The following is a 23189-nucleotide window of genomic DNA, read 5'->3' as shown; positions in this document are numbered from 1 at the left end:
ACATTGTGATCTCCCCTGCTCTCCTTTTTGAGAAAGTCACTGAACAAGAATCATTGATTCATTGCATTTATTCATTCAACAATTTAGGGTCTACTATACGCCAAGAGTGGTGTACAAATACCAGGTTTACAAAGACAATCACACATTCTTTTAAAGAACTCAAACTCTAGCTGAAGAAAGAGAAAAGTAAACTCGGGGTGAGGGGCCATGTAATCAGCCCACCTTCCTCCTAGATTCATCCTGGTAGTGATGGGTGGAGCAGTCATATCCCAGCAACATTAGCATCACCTGGGAGCTTGTTAGACATACAGAATTTCAGGACCAGTCCCAAATCTACTGAACTGATACGACATTTTTAAGATCCTCAAGTGAGTGCTTTGCTCATTCAAGTTTGAGAAGAATTGTTTTAGAGCTGTGCTTTCCTATATTTGTATTAGCTACTAGCCACATATGCCATTTAAATTAATTAAAATTAAATAAAATTAAAAATTAATTTCTTCAGTCACTCTACCTTTAAGTAAGTGCTCAATAACCACAGGCAAGTGTAGTTGTTGTCTATTCTACAGTGCAGATACGGAACATTTCCATCATTGCAATAGGTTGCATTGGGCTGTATTGTGATAGAGAACTTCTGGAGAACTTCTAGCCCAGACTGGGAAAGAGAGTGTGGTAGGTACCTGAGAATGAGGCTTGCTGCAGGAAATGAGGATTGGAGTATTTTTGAGGTATAATAGAAATTAGTCACCTTCTGCGTGTACCAGATATTACAGATACACAGAGGGATATGTAAAAATGAAAGTGGAAGTTTGAGAGTAGTAGTGTCCTTTTTAGGAAATAAAATGAATAATATTGATATATAGTTGTGCTTGAAGGGGAGTTTCAAGTGGTAGAGTGTCCTCAGGTGAGACCATCTGATAGGAAATTAAAATAGATGTGATTTCTCATCACTCTTCTGAACACATTACATTGTAAAACAATGCTCTATTTGCTCTATAGCCCTTATTTTTAATTTGGCCTTTTTGATATTTAGTCAACATAGTCACTCTTCTCCTTAAATGTTTGAAATTTACTGAATTTTGGAACACTTAAGTACAGCCCCTGTGGATTGCCCTGGTGAGCCCTACCTATCTCTTTCACAGTCATTTACTATGGTGAGTGGGGGCTTGACACCAAAATTGAGAGAACATGAAGTTGTGAGACATCCATCACTAGTTTAACTTTAGTTTTTCTTATTTATTTTTTACATCTATAAAGTAAAAATAGTTCAAATCTTAGTCTAGCAGAAAGTCAATGGTTTTAGAATATATACAGATTTAGGATTCAAAAGAAATACAGATAACTTTTTTGTGGGCTACCAAGTAATAGGTGAAACTTTTCAACTTTATAGTCCCCTGGGGTGATCCAGCTTTCAAGAACCTTGTCCATGCTACAGTTAGAGCATAAATACCTGGATCTCAAGAGATAACAGTACCTACACACAGTACAGCTCCATCCTCCTATACACATCTAGGGCAGAACTTTTCAGGTGAAATCAAGTCTCAATTATTGCCCTCCAGGAATGGCAGAGATTACCTATAAACAATTAAGCAGATGACCCTGAGCCCCAATGTCTTCTCACTTATTTGGAACCTAAATAGCCATGGGAACCGGTAACAGTTGCACAAGAAAGAAATGGTGGCATCTGCTGTAGAAAGAACTTTTCACCTATCTTAAATTGAGTACATACAACTTAGGGAACAATTCCAACAAGTATTCAACAACTGATATCATGACTACAATGATCATCAAAATAGTAAAGGTTTAAAAATCTGAATTTTAATTTTATCTTTAGGTCTAGATAGTGTTAGGCTCTGGGCTGAAAAGGAAAAGGGCGTTATATAATGTTTGTTACTATTGCTATTGACAGTGATGATACTGAGGATGACAAGTAGCCCCATCCTCCAGACAAATGTAAAATGCCTTCCCTGGGAAAATTGGAATGTTCTAGATCCAATCCTATAAGCTTCCCTCTTTATACACTGTATTTGTAATTGGTATATAACATGGTCTCAAGTCCCAGAGACTTAGTTACAGACAGTGCCAGCCAATAATGACTAGTTAAAAACAAGCCAAGTCATTTTTATGGAATTAGTTCAGTGCAAAGAGATGACATCTTTTAAGTTGATTATCCTGTCTTGGAGTTATATGAAAAAATTCTCAAGTCACTATTGAATGTAGGCCAGAATAAATAGATTTTAGGAAGTAGGGGTATTTATTTAAAAAAAAACACAACACCAAAATAGTTTTGTTTATTTATTTTGACAAACATGAGGTTTAATTTCAGTATCTGATTATTTGGTGGATATTAATTTTGTTCTTAATTATCCAATATTTATCGAATTCCATTAGCTCTCTGTGTTACAAAGAGATGGAGTAGTAAATCAGTCATGTTTGCTATGAAATATTTATTCAACTCCTTAGTGGACACATTCAGCCAATTAATTTAGGTCATGATAGCCTAGTTCACATTTTGTTAGTAAAAATCCCAGGGAAACTTATGAAGATTCAGTAAGTGAGTTTAATGAGAATTTTTTTTACTTTCTAGTCCTCTGTGTCCCTATTTGCAATGTTGAAAAAAGATAAATCAAATTTGTATTTTAAGTATCATTTTGAAATATAGGAAATATGTACATAATTCTGTGCTAAATAATGGAGGAAGAAAATCTTATGGACGGAATATCATTAGGCAATATACAATTTTAACCCACTTGATCTTACAGAGTTCTTGAGCTCAGAGCTGGTAAAATGATGTAGAACTGCCAATCTGTTGCTTCATGATTCACTTTTCTTCTTTGTAGATGGTGTGATTGATCTCTAATGCCCATTCTAGGTCAGAAAAATCTATTATACTAATTTTAGAGCAGGTTGGTGACTCTATTTGGAGCTGTTTATCTAGAAAATAAATGGAGCAGCCTCACACCCCATCCTTCCAAAAATGTTTAAATCACCGAAACACTGGGAGCAAACCCAGTTTACACACTGGTCACTCAAATACTTTTTTAAAAAAATCTATCCTTTTAAAAATAGTTATCCATCTTGTACGTAGAATTTTCTACCCCAGTGCCAATTCCCAGTGCTTAGAGCAAACAAGTTGCAGGAGAGCTGTGCTATTGCTCCCGCGAAAAAACCGATTTTCCTTGTATATTTGAGTAAAAATGAGGTTATTTATATAAGGTTGAAAAGAAAACAATGTGTATGACAATGCCCTGGAAGAAAGATTTGCAAAGGAAGCAGAGAGAACTAGTAATTTTAAGGAAAATCTGAAAGTTGTCTCAATTTGACCGAAGTTTCCAAGAGAGTTGGGGGAATCAGGAAAGTTTCAGGGGGCCGGCTTTGAAACTAGGTATAGCAAATAAGGCAGGAATGAAGCCTGAAGAGTCTCGGATCAGTTTCCCCAAAATCCCTAATTATTTCGTGCCCAGAGTTCTTATATTTTTCTTCTTTTTTAAGGGGCAAAAAACACAGCCATTCGGCAGAGCCGAGGAGCCCTTCGTAGCAGCGCGGCGCACGGAAAAGGCAACCAATCATCATGCAGCGACTCTCTATATAAACCCCCAGCCGGCGGTTCCCGGGACACGCCGTTCTGACAGTTTAAGCTTACTTTTTGTCTTTCCTGGCTAAACAGAAAAATGTCGGAGACTGCTCCAGTTGTTCCTGCTGTTCCCGCACCTACAGAGAAAACACCTGTTAAGAAGAAGACGAAGAAAACGGGCGCAGCTGCTGGAAAACGCAAGGCGTCCGGGCCCCCGGTGTCCGAGCTCATCACCAAGGCTGTCGCCGCCTCCAAGGAGCGCAGCGGCGTGTCCTTGGCCGCGCTGAAGAAAGCGCTGGCGGTCGCTGGTTATGACGTGGAGAAGAACAACAGCCGCATCAAGCTGGGTCTTAAGAACTTGGTGAGCAAGGGCACCCTGGTGCAGACCAAGGGCACTGGCGCCTCAGGTTCTTTCAAGTTCAACAAAAAGGCGGCCACTGGGGAAACCAAGCCCAAGGCTAAGAAGGCAGGCGCGGCCAAGCCCAAGAAGGCTGCTGGGGCAGCTAAGAAGCCCAAGAAGGCCACGGGCGCGGCCACCCCCAAGAAGGCCGCTAAGAAGACCCCCAAGAAAACCAAGAAACCGGGGGTGGCTGCTGGGGCCAAGAAGGTGGCCAAGAGCCCGAAAAAGGCGAAGGTAGCTAAGCCGAAGAAGGCGACTAAGAGTCCGGCCAAGGCCAAAGCCCCCAAAGCTAAGGCAGCCAAGCCTAAAGCTACCAAACCCAAGGCTACAAAGGCTAAGAAGGCGGCCTCCAAGAAGAAGTAAATCGGTAGCGGGACGTCCTACTTTGCAAATCTCAAAGGCTCTTTTCAGAGCCACCCACTAATTTCAGATAAAAGAGCTTAGCCGGGTATGTTTCCGTAGGCAACCAACAAGCCTTGTAATAAGGTAAAATTCTTTTTTAAACTTAAGCAATTTTTTTAAACTTGCCGCCCTAACGTGATTGGCTATGCGTCAGGGTGCGCGCGCACCGCCACGTTCAAAGCTCTCCAAATGTTGTGATCACAGTCCTCTAATGAGAGTTTAGTGGCTCTCAAAAGAGCCTTTGCGGCAGATTCACTTGCCCTTGGCCCTGTGGTGGCTCTCGGTCTTCTTGGGCAGCACCACGGTCTGGATGTTGGGCAGGACGCCGCCCTGAACGACGGTGACTTTGCCCAGCAGCTTGTTGAGCTCTTCGTTGCGGATGGCCAGCTGCCGGTGACGCGGGATGATACGCGTCTTCTTGTCGCGGGCCGCGTTGCCCGCCAGCTCCAGGATCTCGGCCGTCAGGTACTCCAGCACCGCCGTCAGGTACACCGGCGCGCCGGCCCCGACCCGCTCGGCATAGTTACCCTTGCGAAGCAGGCCGTGGGCTCGGCCCAGGGGGAACTGGAGCCCGCCCCGCGAGGAGCGGGTCTTGGCCTTTGCTCGCGCTTTGCCGCCCTCTTTTCCTCGTCCAGACATGTTAGGAAAGAAATAGTGCAGCTTGAGGAGGGGGTTATTATAGTCTCTGGATGTTTCTAAAATTTCCATTCCCATTGGTTTGCAGAGGCTATTGAGAGAGTTAACCAATCAGAACGCACTTCTGGAGTTACTTGTATGGGCTCCAGGAGAAAATACTGCACCAATTAGAGGCTGAGATATTAAGACTTGTATTGATACATACTTGGAAGCAGTTGGAAAGCTTGGATTTTTCCGCTTGATGAAAGTAGTCCTATTTGGGGGGAGTATTCATGCTATTGTTATTCTGCCTAAATCTGCATAATTGTTGCTACCACCCTGACACCAAGGGATAGAAAAAAGTAAGCTACCCCTGGCGGTTTATAATTTACCCTTTTTGCCAGATCTTTTTCCCCCTCAGATGTTGACAAGATCCAGGGAGCTGGGTTGGTGGTGTAATATGTTTTGGTGAATCGGCAGCAAACAGGGAGGCAGAAACAAGTAAAAACCGTTGATAAAGGGAACGAGATTGCTTAGAGAGCACCTTGAGCTGGAGTAACCAGGGCAAAATAAATGGCTCTAGGAAGATGGGTTGACCTGATATTACATCATTTCCCCTTCATCCCTGTTTTTTTTGTTGTTATTTTCTGGGGAAGGCCACTCGATTTTATTGGCAAATCTTGACCAAAATCTGAGTTCTGCAGACCATTAGGGGGTTGTAAACATGGATGGGGAAAAATTACATCTTTATTTTACCAAACTCTAAATGCAGCTAAGCATTTCCTTCAAGTGTATCTGTAGGCAGCTAATCACAATGGATTTTGCAGTGCCTCTGACTTTTTCAACAGTGGCCATCACAGATGTTTTTGGATCACTTTGAAGATATTGCAGATATCTTGAAATAAAATTTACATCATTCTGATTCCTTGAAACTGACATTTGTTATTCCACCTGTTGTTCCTTGTTATTTGATGTGACTAATGAAACACATTTTACGTAAAAGAAATACATGTTGACAGCTGTATTTTAATGTGGCTAATTTTCTTATCCTGTATGCTTTAAGTATTTCAAAACATTGTATTGAGAAGATATTTGTTTACAGGTTTCTCCAGACTATCCATAAGTCCACTATACAAAACAAGTCATCAGTCCCTGAGCAGATCTTCAGTGGCAAACACCTCATGGTTGCAAGACTTCATCTTATTTCTTTGTTTACAACATACCCAGCGGCCCCCACCCCCCGCCCCCAGCTACACATACACACACACACACAACTTACTGGTTAATAGTTTATTAAACTTTACTATTTAAACTTTCTTTAAAAGAAAAAAGGAGGTAGCCTGTGATTACCTTTCTAGCTTTTCTAAGCAGGAGTTCATCTTTTCCCCATCACAACTGTATTCCATACTTTCTTCTTTCTAGAAAGGGCCAAAAAACCCTCCTCTTAGAAGACTGGTTTGGTTGAGAAGGCGATTTGGATAAATGGGAAGATGTGAAATGGTTACTTAGAAGAATCTGTTTGAAAATAAGAGATTGCATCAAGGGGGAAAGATAAGGAAGGGGGAAGAGACCTGTGAGGTCTTTAATACCCAGAATGAGAGAGTTTGGCTTTTGATTATGAGTGATGAGGAATAAGTGTTATGTGGGAATGTGACAGTCAGCAAGAGTGGTTACTATATAGTATCTCTGTAGTTCGTTACATTTTACAAACCACTGCTATGCCTGCCTCACTATAAAGCATTTGCAGTAGGTATAGCTAAGCTGCTTGATTATTATTAGACTGCACCGCGTGGCTTGTGGAATCTTAGTTCCCCAACCAGGGATTGAACCCAGTCCATGGCAGTGAAAGTCCTAACCACTGCACTGCCAGGGAATTCCCTAAGCTACTTGTTTTAAAGTTAAGAAAATTGTGGCTTAGAAAGATGAAATGGCCAGAATCACCTTGTCAATAAATGATGGACCTGGGTCTCAAACACAAGTTTCTTTATTCCTAGTGTCATTTTCTGAGCACTGCTGCCCATCTATTATGTCAACTGGAAAAGGAGTAGAGTTCTCTATTTCCTTTTTAGGCTCATCCAGAAAAAAATAACATTCATGTATTTCTATTTTAGGCCCTTTATGAGCTATCCAATTCACAATCCCTTTGGAATGCACCAGAAGGGATTAAACACGATTCAAGCAATGCTCTTCTAGTTTTACACTGGTTTATGTAAATTAATATTCATATTCCTTTCCTTGGGACAGTTTCTAATTTACAAGGAAATCAGAACTTGTTTAACTCTTTCTCCATCTCCCAAAATTTTTGTTGCAGTTAAAGCAGGTTAAAATGAACATCTCGGGATGGTCTTGATATTCTGCAGCAGGATGATGAGGGATCAGGAAGCTCATTCCTAGTCCCTGTATTTATTTCATCAGTAAACCACAACCCTAGGAGGGTCTCCTGAAACACTCATCCTTGCATTTCTGATGTTCTTTTGCTAAACAAAGGTGGTCTGTCAATCACAGTGGCAAAAACCCAGGTTTAGAAAAACTCAACAGATCTACACTTAAAGATGGCAAATATCAAGCAGGAGCCTGTGTGAGTAGTTGTCTCCAAAATATACCAAAAAAAAAAAAAAAGAAAGAAAGAAAGAAAAAAGGACGTCTTATCATGGAAGGTGTGAAGGGCATGTTCATATTTTCTTAGCTGCAGGAGGGTACTTATGCTTATGGCATAGGTGTAAGCCAAAAGTAATTTTGGGGGCCAGGCTGAAGTCACTGCTTTCTCCCTTCTACTTAGTAATTGCCTGACTCCTTTTAACTGGAGGAGGCAGATGGAATTCATGCCACTGTGTGGAGGCCTTGATTACTCATGTCACTCAGTCACTAAATCAGGTAGATGTTTAAATAAGTTTCAGTAACTGACAGTTTCTCCCCTCTCACATTCTCTCCTTATCCTCTCATACCTGGATGATTCCATTGTTTCTTAACCAGTATCCTAAACAGTTTCTTCCTAATTGGTTCTTCCTAACAGGTTCTCCAGCCCCTAATTCCTAAATTCTGGTCATTCTGTCTTATAAAAATTGTCACTCTTGGGCTTCCCTGGTGGCGCAGTTGTTGAGAGTCCGCCTGACGATGCAGGGGGCGTGGGTTCGTGCCCCGGCCCGGGAAGATCCCACATGCCACGGAGCAGCTGGGCCTGTGAGCCATGGCCGCTGAGCCTGAGCGTCCGGAGCCTGTGCTCCGCAATGGGAGAGGCCACAACAGTGAGAGGCCCGTGTACCAAAAAAAAAAAAAAAAACAAAAAATTATCACTCTTGCCTTAGGTTCAAGTGAGAACTTTATAGCCTTTTTTCATAATGATACTTTCTGCTCACACTAACCAGCACTAATAACTGAAATTTACCTTTCTATTCCTTTTTGTTGTTGTTTGTTTTTTGGACAACATTACTCATCTGCAATTCCTTCTCTTCTTCTACCTGGGAGAATCTTTCCAATTTCATCTCAAGTTCCAACTCCATGAATAAATTCCCCTAATTAGAAAAATCTAGTTTCTCTGATAATGTGCTTTGATGATATTAATAATTGGGTACCATTATTATCAATGGAAAAATTATAATGCATCTATTCTTTTCTGTCATTAAACTAAACCCTAGGTCGTTAGTCTTCTTCATCTTGTTTTCCCACTACTCTAGGTGTTTTTTAATTGACTGAGCTTTAAAATCCTGTCAGATGGGTAGGATTACCCCCATAATAATCAGATTCAGTGATTTTCTGTTTTTCTGTGGAAAGCTAAGGGTAATAAATCTCTCTGCCCCTTCTATGACCCTCCTCATGGCTTGATTTAGGCACTAGGTCCCTTACTTTCTGAGGTATGCCATCCAAGGTGTTGGGGCTACTGAAAGAAAAAAAAAACACCTTTGCAATATAAAAGTCTTCAGATGAAAAATATCAGTATTTACCTGTGTACATATGGGGTAGGTAGGATGTGGAAAAAGAATGGCATTTCTGAATTATCTTGATTTTTAGTTATCACTTCTATAAAATAAAGCTACTGGTCATTCAGAGATTATATACTTGTTTGTTTTTAAATTATATGTACTTATAGGCAACCAGGTAAGCCTGAAATGGTTATACAACTTAATTTTCCAACAGGTACAAATAAAATGTGACATGATTTAGATTTGTGATATTTCCCCAAGAAAATCAAAATTCATTAAAAAAAAAATCTCATGTTAAGCACTACCATTTCAATGTATGCCTTTAAAATTTAAAAAAAAAGTGTGTGGTGTGTGTGTGTGTGTATGTGTCTTAACAAGATCATTGTTTGGATGATGGACAGAAAGGCTAAAAATTGTCCAAGTTAATGTTATAATTTTATTGCTGTGCATCAATTATATTTCTGTGCAATTGGCTGTAATAATTGTAGTATAATAGAACACAGTTTTATATGATCCTGTACATTTTCAAAATCCACCCATTTCCTTTAACATATTATGAAAATGTTAAGATAAACATATCAGTCTTCCTATGACAGCTCTTCCAAGGAATAAAGCCTCAGGGGTAACTGTTGAGGATCATACTGATGCTATTGTTTAATATAGCAATGCCAAAGGGGGAAAGTTTTGGCTCTATCCTTTTTTTTATTATTATTTTTTATTTTGTGGGTTTTTTTTGGCTCTATCCTTTTTAACTGAAACTTTCTTAGTTTCAGTTTCCTCATCTGTAAAGAACTAATAGAATAATAATTATGTATATTAGTAGAGAACTATTGAATTTACCTTATATTTTGGAGACTTCATAGACTAATACATGACTTCTGGCCGACTCAGTAATGCAACCGCTCAATTAATGTTGATTATTTCTACATGGTAAGACTATATATAGTATTAAAGTTACATGAACTCTATCAATCTTTTATTTCTGTAATCAGGAATAAACTGAATGGTAATTCCTGTTTGTTCAATAATTCTTATTTTAAATTCCAATTTGACTAATTTCCTGAGGGTTTGTTTTAGGCAAAGGACTGTTCTAGATGTTCTGATGGATTTAATAATACAACTAGGTGTTTTCTGTGTCCCCTTGGTCCTCATATCTTGACATCAACCATCTGGTGAGACAGAAACAGACATTTAAAAACTTACTGTGCTAGAATCTCAAAGAAAGTACAGGATGTGGGCAAGTACGTTCTAATATGGAATGTCTTTATGTAGCGTTACAAATATCTAACACTCCATTATTGGAATTATGAATAGCTAAACTTTTTTCCTTATATGGGTCCAGGCTCCCCAGTTCTCAGCACCCGAGTCTCAATGCCTGACAGACTTCCAAGAACAAAGATTTCTTTTATAAAACCTTTAGGACTTACAATGGCTAACTTGGCCTGTGTATTTATTTACAGCTTTGTTTCTGTTAAATTTACCACCTGACCTCTTTCCTTACTGATCCTCAAGGGGAAACAGCCCATTAAAAAAACCATAAATTAATAGAAGGATCTCAATTTTGTAGTTAAGGATACCTCACCCATCTTGAACCTGAAATTTGCTGAAGTGTTTGAATAGACATAAAATCCTTCCAAACGGTCTACAGTAACCCAATTAGTAACAACCTTTCTACATTTCCAAATAACAGACTGTATAGTTTCAGAACAAAATTCCTTACTTTTTTCCCTTCAGCTACCAGTTTAGAAATAGTGAAGAATTTGTTACTTCCACAAGAAGGGAATATCGTTTCAATACAGAATAACATAACACTGCTGTTTTGTAGGGATGAGAAGAAAGCGAAGACAATATTTTCTGCAATAGAGAACTCTCAAGCTTACAGCTGATTTTCATGTTTTACTGACAAATATGAGGTACTTTCATAAGATTTGATTTAGAGATTAAGATAGGGAATTTAGGAAAACAGAAAAAGACCCCTTTAATGGCGTCTGCTGAAAGCCTCATGATTCCTACATTCGAGTTCATTCCATTTTTTCCTACTCAGAGACCCACCCAGCTGCCCCTGTTGGTTGCTTTGGCCCTTTGTAGAGAAGACCTGGTGGGTAGAGACCGCCACCAAGTTCTCAGGAGCTGTCAAGGTCTTCCCTTTGGTGATAAAGCTAATAACCTAAGCCTTGGCTCCGTTTTAGGGGTGGTCGTGGTATATCCGTGACAATTCTCAACAGGTCCTTGTGGTTGCTAGCGAGCTGGGCCTCACAATTCTGGTGAGCATGGGCACCCTAGTGTAGACCAAGCGTTTAGCCACGCCTAAATGTAGCAAACCTACACAAAATACGCCAAACGGGGGTGTGCAAGTAAAGCCGTGGAGGCAGTTCCTACACTGAAAACTTAAAAATAACATAGGCTTTTTAGGACTTCCCTGGTGGTACAGTGGTTAAGACTGCCTGCCAATACAGGGGACACGGGCTTGAACCCTGGTCCAGGAATATCCCACATGCCACGGAGCAACTAAGCCTGTGCGCCAGAACTGCTGAGTCCACGCACTGCAACTACTGAGTCCAGTGCTGCGACTACTGAAACCCTCAAGCCTAGAGCCCGTACTCTGCAAGAGAAGCCACTGCAATGAGGAGCCCGCGCACCACAACGAAGAGTAGCCCCCGCTCGCCGCAACTAGAGAAAGTCCATATGCAGCACTGAAGACCCAACGCAACCCCCCCCCAAAAAAAAAACCCCACACCATAGGCTTTTTAAAAAGCTTAATTCCGAGACTCTCTCCACAAAGGGCTCTCGGGATCTGCGCAAAATTTGTGCTCTTAATGACCAAGTACTACGGCACCTTTTATATGATCAAGTGATTGGCTCTGAAAAGAGCCTTTGGGTTTCAGTTATCACTCGATTAAGAAAGCCAATTTACGCCCTTTCCCCGCGGATGCGACGGGCGAGCTGGATGTCCTTGGGCATGATGGTGACGCGCTTGGCGTGGATGGCACACAGGTTGGTGTCCTCGAAGAGCCCCACCAGGTAGGCCTCGCACGCCTCCTGCAGCGCCATCACGGCCGAGCTCTGGAAGCGCAGGTCGGTCTTGAAGTCCTGCGCGATCTCGCGCACCAGGCGCTGGAACGGCAGCTTGCGGATCAGCAGCTCCGTGGACTTCTGGTAGCGGCGGATCTCGCGCAGGGCCACCGTGCCGGGCCGGTAGCGGTGCGGCTTCTTCACGCCGCCCGTGGCCGGCGCGCTCTTGCGGGCCGCCTTGGTGGCCAGCTGCTTGCGCGGTGCCTTACCGCCGGTGGACTTGCGAGCGGTCTGCTTAGTACGAGCCATAATGAGAGATTGCAAACACTGCTACAACTACAAGCGGTGGTGTTCTTGCTCTTATTTATACAGGCGAAGTCCTCCTGATTGGTCCGAATCTTCAAATTCCGCGCCGTGAATTAAGTAACTGGATAGGCCTTGTGATTGGATACCAGGTCTCACTTTAGAAAATCTAGATCTATTACAGTACGCTCTATATTTTCTCGCTTAAAGTCCTCCGCCATTTATTCACCCTGTATGTTACATGTTTTATATATACCTTAATTGGTTTTGTTTTAATCCCCTTGTTCGGGATTAAGTTTGGGAAGAGACGAAAATGCACATTCCCGAGTTCTGAGCCCTTTCAAAAACTACGGTTTTGAATGTAATTGATCGAGTCCAGTTTCGTCACTTATCAAAGGTTCTGATTTTGAATAAACGTTTTATTTTAGCAATGCAAGCACCATATTACATAATTCCCAGCTCTCCAACAAACGCTGGCATCACTTCCAGACACTGTTCCTAGAAAATATGAAAATACTACCGCCGTTGAAATGTGACGATCCTTAATTCTTCGTAAAGCTTAAGTGTTGCCGACTTTGATCAAGCCGAACTGGAAATGCCAATGGCATAATTTTGAAAACGTTTATATATTTAGCTAATTTCTATGTTCTCTTTTCTAGAATTACTAACCCGGTAACTGAATTTTGGCAGAAAACTAGTCATAAATTTGTATCGAGCGTTTGTCTCTTTAGGTCCGGATCTAGAGAGAAACAAGGCTCACAAGTAGATACTTACGGACAAGACATTAATTTTTTGCCCTATTTTGAAAACGAAAGTTATTTTTTCTGATGGTGGGGGGGATGTCTAGTGTTAGTTCCACTTAAACAGCCAATCAAAAAGTAGATTTGAAATCACCTTATTTGCATAAAAGGTTTCTACTGGCTGATTTGACCCAATCAGGAATTGAGATAGATTAAGCACCTATTTGCATAGAAGCCCTACAAAAATAGGCCAACATTGTAACAGGTGTTGTCAGTTTTCGTCTGTTTGATAACTTTACACCATGCCTGAGCTGGCTAAATCTGCTCCTGCTTCGAAGAAGGGATCTAAGAAGGCGGTGACCAAGGCGCAGAAGAAGGATGGCAAGAAGCGCAAGCGCAGCCGGAAAGAGAGCTACTCCGTATACGTGTATAAGGTGCTGAAGCAGGTCCACCCGGACACCGGTATCTCGTCTAAGGCTATGGGCATCATGAACTCGTTCGTCAATGACATCTTCGAGCGCATTGCGGGCGAGGCGTCGCGCCTGGCGCATTACAACAAACGCTCGACCATCACCTCCAGGGAGATCCAGACGGCCGTACGTCTGCTGCTGCCTGGGGAGCTGGCCAAGCACGCCGTGTCCGAGGGTACCAAGGCTGTCACCAAGTACACCAGCTCCAAGTAAATGTTTCCAGTCGCTGTTAAACCCAAAGGCTCTTTTCAGAGCCACTCACACTTTCAAAAGGGGCTCTAATGCTGCATACTATTCGTTTCTAGAGAGAAGTAAGGTCAGGTTTGAAAATTGACTAATTAGGCATCTTTACCATTCTAATTTCTTCAGAAATAGGGCTCTATTAGAGTAGAAATAATTTTCTACTCTATTTCTAGAGCAGAAATAATTTTAGCGAGCACAGAGCAGAGAAACGGTTTTATATTAAGAACTGAGAAGTCAGTTTTAGTTGCTGAGCTATTAAGAATTTTAGCAGTCAGACCATCAAATGATTGTGAAATCTTTAGTTATTCATGTAATAGAGAAAAGGAAGGGGTAAGAAACCTCAAGTAGCCTGGAAATATAAAACCTTGATTTTTGGATACAGTCCTTGGCTGGCAGCCCAGTGAGTCAGTCAGTCTTCCCTTAAGGCTGATTGGAATTAGCAACAATACAATTTCAGCTACAGATTTTCAAAATACCATGAGACTAAGGATCATACACGACAGGCTACCTGCAATGTCGATCAGAGCTCTTTAGTTGCTATCCTTATCAAAAGTGGACTTTTGATAAGTCCACTGTCATGGCCATTTCTCTGCTGGATTGGGGAGGGTGGGGGGGAGTTGCAGAGTATTGTGAGATCATAGATCTGAGTGTGCCCAAGATTCTTCTCTAAATGAACTCTTGAGTGGAAAAACTAGGACTCTGAGTTTATTCATTCATTCATTGAGAGCCTATTAAGTTTCTCAAAAAGTGACAGGTACTAGGGACAGAGCAATGAGCAGGATAGAAACAATCTCCTCACAGGGCTCATAGTCTAAAATGAATATTTAGACAGTACCCAAACGAACAGAAGGGAAGTATCAGTCTAAATGTCACTTTAGCATTGCCAAAAGCTGAACCGACTTAACCTTAAATTTTTAATTTCCCTGGAGGCAATTCTGAAAGGGAGGTGGAGTAAGAGAGATGGCAAGGGAAGAGGAGACAGTAAAAGAGAGAAAGGAATTACAAAAATGTGCGGAGTTCAAGTTTGTATTTGTGGACTATGGTTAACAACAGATGTTATATATTTACATGTTCAGGTTACCATGTTTTATCATTGGTCCACAAGAATTTTGTATTGGTCCTAGTGCTGTGACTTACTGAAATGTAGGATCTTACTGAAATGTAGAAAGGAATACTATACTAATAAATCTTGTCCATTATTCTTCTTAAAGATTCTCCTTAATAAGATTTCTTCTTTTTTTAATGTGCACCTGTATGACTTAGTATTAGATACCCCTAGAAGTGACAGACAGCCTAAAAGAGTCAGTGGTTAAGCAAAATTAAAGTCTTTTTCTCTCTATGTAGCTCAGGCCTGGAATGGGCGCTCCACTCTCCTTAGGGAACTCATCCCTTTCTATGTATAAGGTATGTTCTCTCTATTATTTGAGAATATTCTCAAATATATTCTACTATTCAATTCTACTATGGAGAGCCTACCGAGAACAAACTGGATGGATGAAATTCATAAATATTAAGTAGGTAACTCATAAGTAGGAAACATATAAGAAATGTTGGATAGGTAAGCAAGGCATTTATGAGATACAAAATTCAGAAGCTGTATTTACTGTAAATCATTAAGTTAGTACCTCGTGAGATGTTAGACAGAGGGAAAGTAGAGCTTGTGTGTGCTACATGGAGATATAAAGTGATGAAAGAACCAAGAAGTGCCAAATATTTGTAAGACACTAAGTATTTATGAGTTCCCCAATATTTATGAGTTCTTAAACTGACCACCCACTGGTGACTCCCACTTTGGTACCATTTGCCCTCTACAGACAACATGCACATAAAAGACATGTTTCCTTGGTATGTCACTGGTGACCTCCCTAGATGGGAGGCTGTATACTCAGCCCTGCATCTCTCCAACAGAGCAAGCATGTGTTGGCTCCAAATCACTTCCATCTGCTGGACCCCTTTGCTCAAAGTCCAACCTAGTTCTCAGCAGAGAAGAAATTCAAAGGAAGGCAGGGAGTGAGAGGACAGAGAGGGAGAGGGGAGGGTCAGAGAGAGATAGGAGAGGGGGAGGGGGAGGAGAAGGGGGAGAAGAGGAGGAAAGGGAGGTTTCACATGAAAAGTGAAACCAAGGATTCAACTGATCTTTTGCAACCTATCTGAAATGTGTTCATTTGTCCAGTATCTTTCCCTTGTTTCTTGCTATATATTTAAAATTGATTCAATCAAATTAATCAGGGAACTTAAATTGGCCTGTGAGACTTTATGTTCTATGACCTTGGAAATGGCCTGCCTGGTAGTGTATTGGGAGGCTACCACTGCATTAATTTCTCACTTGTCATTCTAGTTGTCATTCTTAATAAGATATGGTCCCTGTTACCTAGGACATATAACATTGTCCTATAGAGCAAATAATAATGTATACAAATATAGAACAGTAATGAAATATGCTTAAAATTGAAGGGCTTTGAGGTTCACTACCTGGGAAATTTGTTGTCACCATTTACTAGCCAGGTGACCTTGGGCATTACGCAGAATCACTCAGCATGCTTCCCCGTCTGTAGAGATAATACAGTAACTCTTATAGGTGACTTGCTCAAGCATATTTAGTGTTGGGACTACCCCAGAACTCTGTTGTTTCAATGCTCTGTCTACCACTATCAGGAAAGAACAGAGGACCTGTGCATAGTGACTTTAGAAAATACACGGTTTTTCTGGAAAGAGAATTAGAGCAAGTGTGGATATCTGAGGTGACAGATACATGATACTAACTTCAGGGCCCCAGTTCTGCACAGATAAATTCTATAAACCTTCAGAGGCAGAGGCACACTGGCTGTTAACCTCTCCTTCCTGAGCCCTCAGAGACCTTGTTTCCCAGCTTCCCTTGTAGTTGGGTGTGGCCTTCTTAGCCCACATAGCTGAGTTCCTAACAATGGAATGTAAATAAAAGTAAAGTTTGACATTTTCAGGTCTGGGGCATAATAACCTCCCACGAAGACTTTCCAAGCTCTTTCCCCTCCCAAGACAAAAGTGTTTTAGAAACAAAAGAGGCCCAAAATAGAGTTATGTCATCACACCAAGACTTAATTACAGTTTTGGCTTCCCCAGAAATGAAATCTTAAACTAGTCAAACAGGAATTCCTGCTCAGCACCAGTCAGGTAATCAGCCGGACAGACCCCTGCCAACCCCTAAAGGAAAGCAACCTTGCAATAAGTTACCCACTTTTTTTTCCTAGTGTAACTTCCCTGTTCCTGCTCCCTTCTGCCTAGAAAAATCTTTTCTTTTGTACAGCTCCTCACAGCTCTCTTCTATCTGCTAGCCTGGATGCTGCCTGATTCATGAATCACTGAATAAAGCCAATAAGATCTTTAAAATTTACTCCATTGAATTTTATTTTTTAACATGGGAAAGCAATGTGTTTAGGATGATTGAGACACAGAGATAAAAGTGCACCTGGGCTCCAGAACCACTGCTTGGAAGAAAGAGCTACTTGCTGATCTAGAACACCCTTTTTGGACCTCATAAAAGCAGAGAATAAACTTGCAATAAGCCGTAAGGTTGTCAATTGGAAAAATAATAATAACCTGAAAGTTGAGAATTATGTTATATTCAGCAGGTATATGGAGGATTTAAGCCCAGGAGACAGCCTCTCAGATAGCTCTGAGGGACTGGTCCTGAAGAGGTAAAGGAGGATCCAGGATATATAGGAGTTTTTGGAAAAAAAACAACAACACAAAAAAGCACGTAGTTGGAACGTCAAAAGATTACTGTTAAAGAAAACAGCCATCTCAAGTTAGTGAAGTTAGCCCTTTTCTATATCTGGGAAGATGCAAGAGTCTGGACTCATTGAAATCATTCCTTTGATATATATGTAGCTTAACTATCTAGGGCCAGTATCCTGTTTTTCTCCATCCTGAATCCCCTCAGGGTGCACAGGCGGGGGCGGTTGCAGGAGCTGATGGCTTGATGGCCGCCACATCCTTAGTTTACTGATATGGCAGGTGACATTCTTCGTTCACAAGGTTTGGGGGTTTATCTTAATATACCCTCCACCAAGGCAGGGTCCCAATCTCTATTTTCTAAAAGGAAGTTCTGTTACTTGCTGGATCTCAAACCTTGTAGAACCAGATAGCTAGCTACATTCTTTAGCTGGCAAAGGATAGAGGACATTTTCTTCCTCCCCGACAGTTTCAGTTATCTGGCAAAACCTGAAGGACACCAGTTTTCCATTCTTTCCTTGAACACTACTTATTAAAAATGAAAGTAATTAATAGTTTACACTCCATAATGAAAATCCCTGCATTTGGACTGCAGTGTCTCCCAATAGGAAGGGTTCAGAAGAGATGTGATCTCTTAGTTCTGTGCCAAGACACAGCTATAGCTCAAGATCTGCAGCTGAGAACATGTAACACCTTTATCATAAATAAATAAATGTATTTTAATTTTGTTTTATTTTTAAAATCATGGGTTTGGCCATCAAATCATCACCATTTTGAAGGTTTTAATATAGAGTTCTATTAGCCATGAGCCAACAGATGAGCAGTTTTATTTATATTTGGGGACTTATCCATAATTATGCAATGTAATCTCAGAAAATTTACTTGTTAGAGTGTATAAAGCCTTTTTAGAAATATTACATTTGGATTCTCTTTTTTCTGAAAAGTAAAACGATGATGGTGATTATTTGGAACCTCAAAATATCTTACTTTTTATTTTAAATAAATTATCAAATAATTAATGGTCTTTCCTTAATGACTGGTATCCTTGAATCAGGCTGGCAGTCCTCCCTGGGATTAGTACTCATCTCTTCCTGCCCCGGCCTCAGTTTACCATCTGAATTGGGTGTGCTCAGGAAACTAGAACAATACTTTTGGGGGAAAAAAAAAATGTGTAAAATCGCTGCTGAGCTTGAGACTTGAAACTCCAGTTTGAGAAAACAGAAGAGGAACCTGGTTCTATCTAGTTGGTTATCAGACCTGCGACCATCATTCCAAGTGATGCTCCCAACATAGGACCTTCGCAATCACGGTTTCTTCTCTATGGAATGATCTTCTTACAGATGTATGAAGACCCCTCTCCCTTCCAAGCTTCATGACACTGGCTTTCATGTCTCATCTCAGTCGTGAAGTTTTCCCCACCCACCTTATTTAAAATGGCAACTATCCACCACCCATCTCCCACTCTGTGGCAGTGCTTAATCCCCTTGGTCTGTTTTCTTTGTGTTTTCTTAATCCTCTTTACCTACCAAAAGACTGTTTATCTTTGTTTATTTTCTGCCTCCCACAATAATCATCGGTGAGCTCCGCACAGTAGGATCTTTGCCATGTTACGCATTACTCTTTCCAACACCTAGAACATTGTTGAGCACACAGTAAGCACTCAAAAAGTTTTTGATGAGTGGATGGATGGATGAAGTAAAATGGACATATGCACATAACACAAAATGTCCATCCATTCTCTAGTGATGGAGATAAAGTCCATGACAGTTTTATCCAAATGAACCCCTGTGAGAGGTAGTTCCCCTCACTATGCTTCCATTTCTTCATCATCATATTTGAGCTGATAATGGCCCCCCAACCTACAGAGTTATTGTGAGGATTAAATTAACTAATCCATATAGGCCCTAAATTACAGACTTTGAATTGATAAAATCATGAATCTGGACAGTTCCCAAGGCCGGTATTGTTAGCATCTCTACTTGGCAAATGACATAATAAAGACCAAGAGTGCTACATGGACCTTGCAACACAGGGGGCTTGTATTCAGCCAGAAGGTCACTACTGACTGACCCAGTGATATAAAGCTGGATAGCTCACCACTGTTCCTGATACAAAAACCCCTTACCTGGTTCCTGAAGACATTTGATTTTCAATTCAAATAAATCGTTTGTTACCTGAGGGTAAACAATTTGCCTGTGTCCATAAAACTAGTAAATGGAAGTACTATGCTATGAGTCACCTTTAACCCCAAATGTTTATATTTTATAGATGATTTTCTCTTTTCTCCCTAACTATAAATCCTCCAGGTCAGCTCCTATTTTCAAGGTTTGAATAGCACAAAATAAAGAAAAATGGGCCTTGATTTTTGTGCTGGAGCACAACTGAGACCACCTGAAAATAAAGCAGAACCTGATTAAATGAGAGAGAGGGACACAAAAACTCCTATGTGCAACTCCTCCAAGACCTTCCATCTCACTCAGAGCAAAAGCCTAATTCCTTACCGTGACTTACAAGCCCCTGCATGATCTGGCTTCCTTTCATTTCTCTGCCATTATTTCCTCCTACAGCGCCCAGCCCACTCCACTCCACATAGCCCCCCTGGCATCTCAACATTCCTCCTCCTCTCCCTCTTTTTTTTTTTATAATTTATTGATTGATTGATTTTTGGCTGCGTTGGGTTTTGTTGCTGCATGCGGGCTTTCTCTAGTTGCGGCGAGCAAGGGCTACTTTTTTTGTTGCCGTGTGTGGGCTTCTCATTGCGGTGGCTTCTCTTGTTGCGGAACACGGGCTCTAGGCGTGCGGGCTTCAGTAGTTGTGACACGCAGGCTCAGTAGTTGCAGCACGCGGACTCAAGAGCGCAGGCTCAGTAGTAGTGGCACACAGGTTTAGTTGCTCCACGGCATGTGGGATTTTCCCAGACCAGGGCTCGAACCCGCATTCCCTGCATTGGCAGGCGGATTCTTAACCACTGCGGCACTCACCAGGGAAGGCTCCCTTTTTCTCTTTCCACAACTTCTTCCTCACAACTCTTTGCTGAAATAACTACCTCCATACTGCCGTCTTCATTGGTCACCTTATCTAAATTTCAACTCCCCATGACAATCCTTATTCTTGCTTTATTGTTCTTCTCGCCATCTAACATATTACATATGATACTGATTTATTGTCTATCCCAGGGTCAAATGTAAATTCCATGAGAGCACAGAATCTTGTCTGTTTTGTTCTCCAAGTATATTCCCAGTGCACAGAACAGCATCTGGCACATTGTAAACTCAACGAATGTATGTGGAATAAATAAATTTAAAAAGTCATCAATGTTAAATGTTGTTTGTTGGGGGAGTAATCATGACATCACAATTAGGTTTTAAAGTAGATGTATATTAAAATGTTGAGAGAGGAAATGATATGATTTGCTTGACAATAATCAAGGTAGAAGAGGTATAAATTTGGCCAGTGTTGAAGTTGAGGCTGGGTGAGGAGTACGTAGGGTCTGTTAAAATTACCTCTACTTCCATATATTCTCAAATGTTGCATAATTTTAAAAAAAATCTTTTTTAAGTTTTAAAAAATGAAACAATATCCAGGGTGGGGGGTGGGGGTAGGGAGATAAATTCCTAAATAATTTTATTTTTTTAAAGGCTATGGAGAAAGGCCACCTGAAAGACCAAACAAGACCTTGTGCTAATCTGTACAGGAAAGCACAATGTGAAGACAGAGGTATCCACTCTCCAGGATGTTCCTCCTTGTAGCATCCCTGAAAACCTAGTAATGTCAACCACTGAAAGCAGCTGCATTTCTCGATACAGACTCACATTAGTCCTGTCCTCAGAAATTGCTATAAAAGCCAAATACTATTTGATTCATTGCAGTGAGATAAACTGTCATCAAGCAAGCCAGAAAGTCCTCCTTTGGAACTACAAGGAAAGCCTGATTCAGTTAGGTAACTCCTTGCTAAGCTTGGAGTCCAACAGGAGCTAACCACAAGATTGGAATTTATTCAATATTTAGTCCTGGCCCTAGCTACCTATTGGAAGCACCTGAGTTTTAATAATTACTGTTGCCTGGGCCCACCTCATACAATTATAGTCATACTGATCGGACCCCAAGCAAAAATATTTTAATAAAAGCTCCAATTGACTGTAATGTGCAGTCACCACTGAGACCACTGATCCATAATGAAATCAAACTCTAGAGGCACCTTGTGATGTGCAACTGCTTGACAGAAATTTCATTCTATTACATAAATAAGTGTAGTTTGCAAATGCTTTCTCCTGGTAAGAGTTCAGACAGGCTGCTCTTCTTGATGAGACCAAAAACACCATTTTAAAAAATAGACTTATTAATCTAGCGTTCATAAGAATCACCTGGGGTGAACTGGGTACAACGTAGATTCTGACTCAGTAGACCTGGGTTGGGTCTGAAAATCTACGTTTCTAGCAAATTCCCAAGCGATGTACATGCTGCTGGTGGTGGACCACATTTGAGTAGTGAAACTGTAGAATCCACCAGGGTTCTCTGTCTTGGGTTCTGCTACCAATAAGTTTATTAGAAATCCTGACTGAGAAGTCTAATTTTTTTTTATAGAAGTCTACTATCAGCAAAATAACGCCCTCATTGTTCTCTGTGTAAAAGGTCAAACATTTCACGGGAAAGCCAAAACTGTTTCACCTTTAACTTGGCAGAGATTGGAACTGAGCAAATTGAGGTCTCAGAGACATTAGAAAGCAACGACGAACGCTCTAGCTTCTCAATTGTCAATACCCAAACGTGGGAACACAGCTTTAGAAGGGGTAAGCAGCAAATCCACACCCATCTTCACCCAAATTCAACCTTTTGTGGGTAAAGCAGCTCACCTTCCATACATAATCCACGTACTCCAATAACCCGACCTTCACATCACACCGATTACTGCCCCTTCCAAACTACCTAAAACACGGCTTATTCTATTGCCAAACCTACCAATCCCCCACTCCACCTGCATGTGTTATTACATTTCCCACGAGACAGCATTGAGGAAATTTTGCACACAACCTACGAATTGAAGGTATGCAAAGCTGCCAGAATTTAATTAACTGAAATAGTACAGACACTTGTAAAGTTACACAACACTCCCAAAACACAAGCTTACCCAGTAACTCATGAGGAAATTCCCACCTTAACATCCCAAACCAAAACTCTCCGAAACAGAACAGACTAAATGACAGCTACTTTAAAGAAAACGTGGGTGGCTCTTAGAAGAGCCTTTTTAGTTGGATTGAGCTAGCTGAGGAAGCTTTACGCCCTCTCGCCGCGGATGCGGCGAGCAAGCTGGATGTCCTTGGGCATAATGGTGACGCGCTTGGCGTGGATGGCACACAGGTTGGTGTCCTCGAAGAGCCCCACCAGGTAGGCCTCGCACGCCTCCTGCAGCGCCATCACGGCCGAGCTCTGGAAGCGCAGGTCGGTCTTGAAGTCCTGCGCGATCTCGCGCACCAGGCGCTGGAACGGCAGCTTGCGGATCAGCAGCTCCGTGGACTTCTGGTAGCGGCGGATCTCGCGCAGGGCCACCGTGCCGGGCCGGTAGCGGTGCGGCTTCTTCACGCCACCCGTGGCCGGCGCGCTCTTGCGGGCCGCCTTGGTGGCCAGCTGCTTGCGAGGCGCCTTGCCGCCGGTGGACTTCCGCGCAGTTTGTTTAGTTCGAGCCATCGTAAGAACCCAAACAAAATTGAAACCAAGTAGGCAAATAAGTAGGAAGAGGGCCCCTTTATATATACTCAGAAACGTTCCGATTGGCCTTGCGCTATTTCAAAAGCCCCCGCGAAA

General features: G+C 41.5%; 3 protein-coding genes across 3 annotated transcripts; 1 reads left to right on the top strand and 2 right to left on the bottom strand.

Moving 5' to 3' along the window:
• The first annotated feature begins 3494 nt into the window (after positions 1–3494).
• On the top strand, positions 3495–5904 carry LOC132527586 (histone H1.3). The gene has a single exon (XM_060163486.1). It carries the CDS (start codon positions 3669–3671, stop codon positions 4332–4334), a length of 666 nt encoding a protein of 221 aa, XP_060019469.1. The 5' UTR covers positions 3495–3668; the 3' UTR covers positions 4335–5904.
• LOC132527609 (histone H2A type 1-like) lies at positions 4453–5012 on the bottom strand. Its single transcript, XM_060163514.1, has one exon. It carries the CDS (start codon positions 5010–5012, stop codon positions 4626–4628), a length of 387 nt encoding a protein of 128 aa, XP_060019497.1. The 3' UTR covers positions 4453–4625.
• Positions 5905–11818: 5914 nt separating the features above from the next.
• LOC132527940 (uncharacterized) lies at positions 11819–23091 on the bottom strand. The gene is made up of 3 exons (XM_060163943.1): positions 22666–23091; positions 13263–13659; positions 11819–12250 (listed from the first exon to the last, which is right to left on the bottom strand). Exons 1-3 carry the CDS (start codon positions 23070–23072, stop codon positions 11819–11821), a joined length of 1236 nt encoding a protein of 411 aa, XP_060019926.1. The 5' UTR covers positions 23073–23091.
• Positions 23092–23189: the final 98 nt, after the last annotated feature.

This window comes from Lagenorhynchus albirostris, chromosome 10 (genome assembly GCF_949774975.1).
Source record: "Lagenorhynchus albirostris chromosome 10, mLagAlb1.1, whole genome shotgun sequence".
Classification (NCBI taxonomy): domain Eukaryota; kingdom Metazoa; phylum Chordata; class Mammalia; order Artiodactyla; family Delphinidae; genus Lagenorhynchus; species Lagenorhynchus albirostris.
This window is presented reverse-complemented; position numbering and strand designations above follow the sequence as displayed.

Excerpts from the sequence above, each read along its gene's own strand:
- LOC132527586 (XM_060163486.1), top strand. The coding sequence starts at position 3,669 with ATGTCGGAGACTGCTCCAGTTGTTCCTGCTGTTCCCGCACCTACAGAG.
- LOC132527609 (XM_060163514.1), bottom strand. The coding sequence starts at position 5,012 with ATGTCTGGACGAGGAAAAGAGGGCGGCAAAGCGCGAGCAAAGGCCAAG.
- LOC132527940 (XM_060163943.1), bottom strand. The coding sequence starts at position 23,072 with ATGGCTCGAACTAAACAAACTGCGCGGAAGTCCACCGGCGGCAAGGCG. Across the intron at positions 13,660-22,665 it reads CGCATCCGCGGCGAGAGGGC|CGACTGGAAACATTTACTTG; the intron begins GTAAAGCTTCCT and ends TGGGTTTAACAG. Across the intron at positions 12,251-13,262 it reads TTAGCCAGCTCAGGCATGGT|CAGTGTTTGCAATCTCTCAT; the intron begins GTAAAGTTATCA and ends TTGTAGTTGTAG.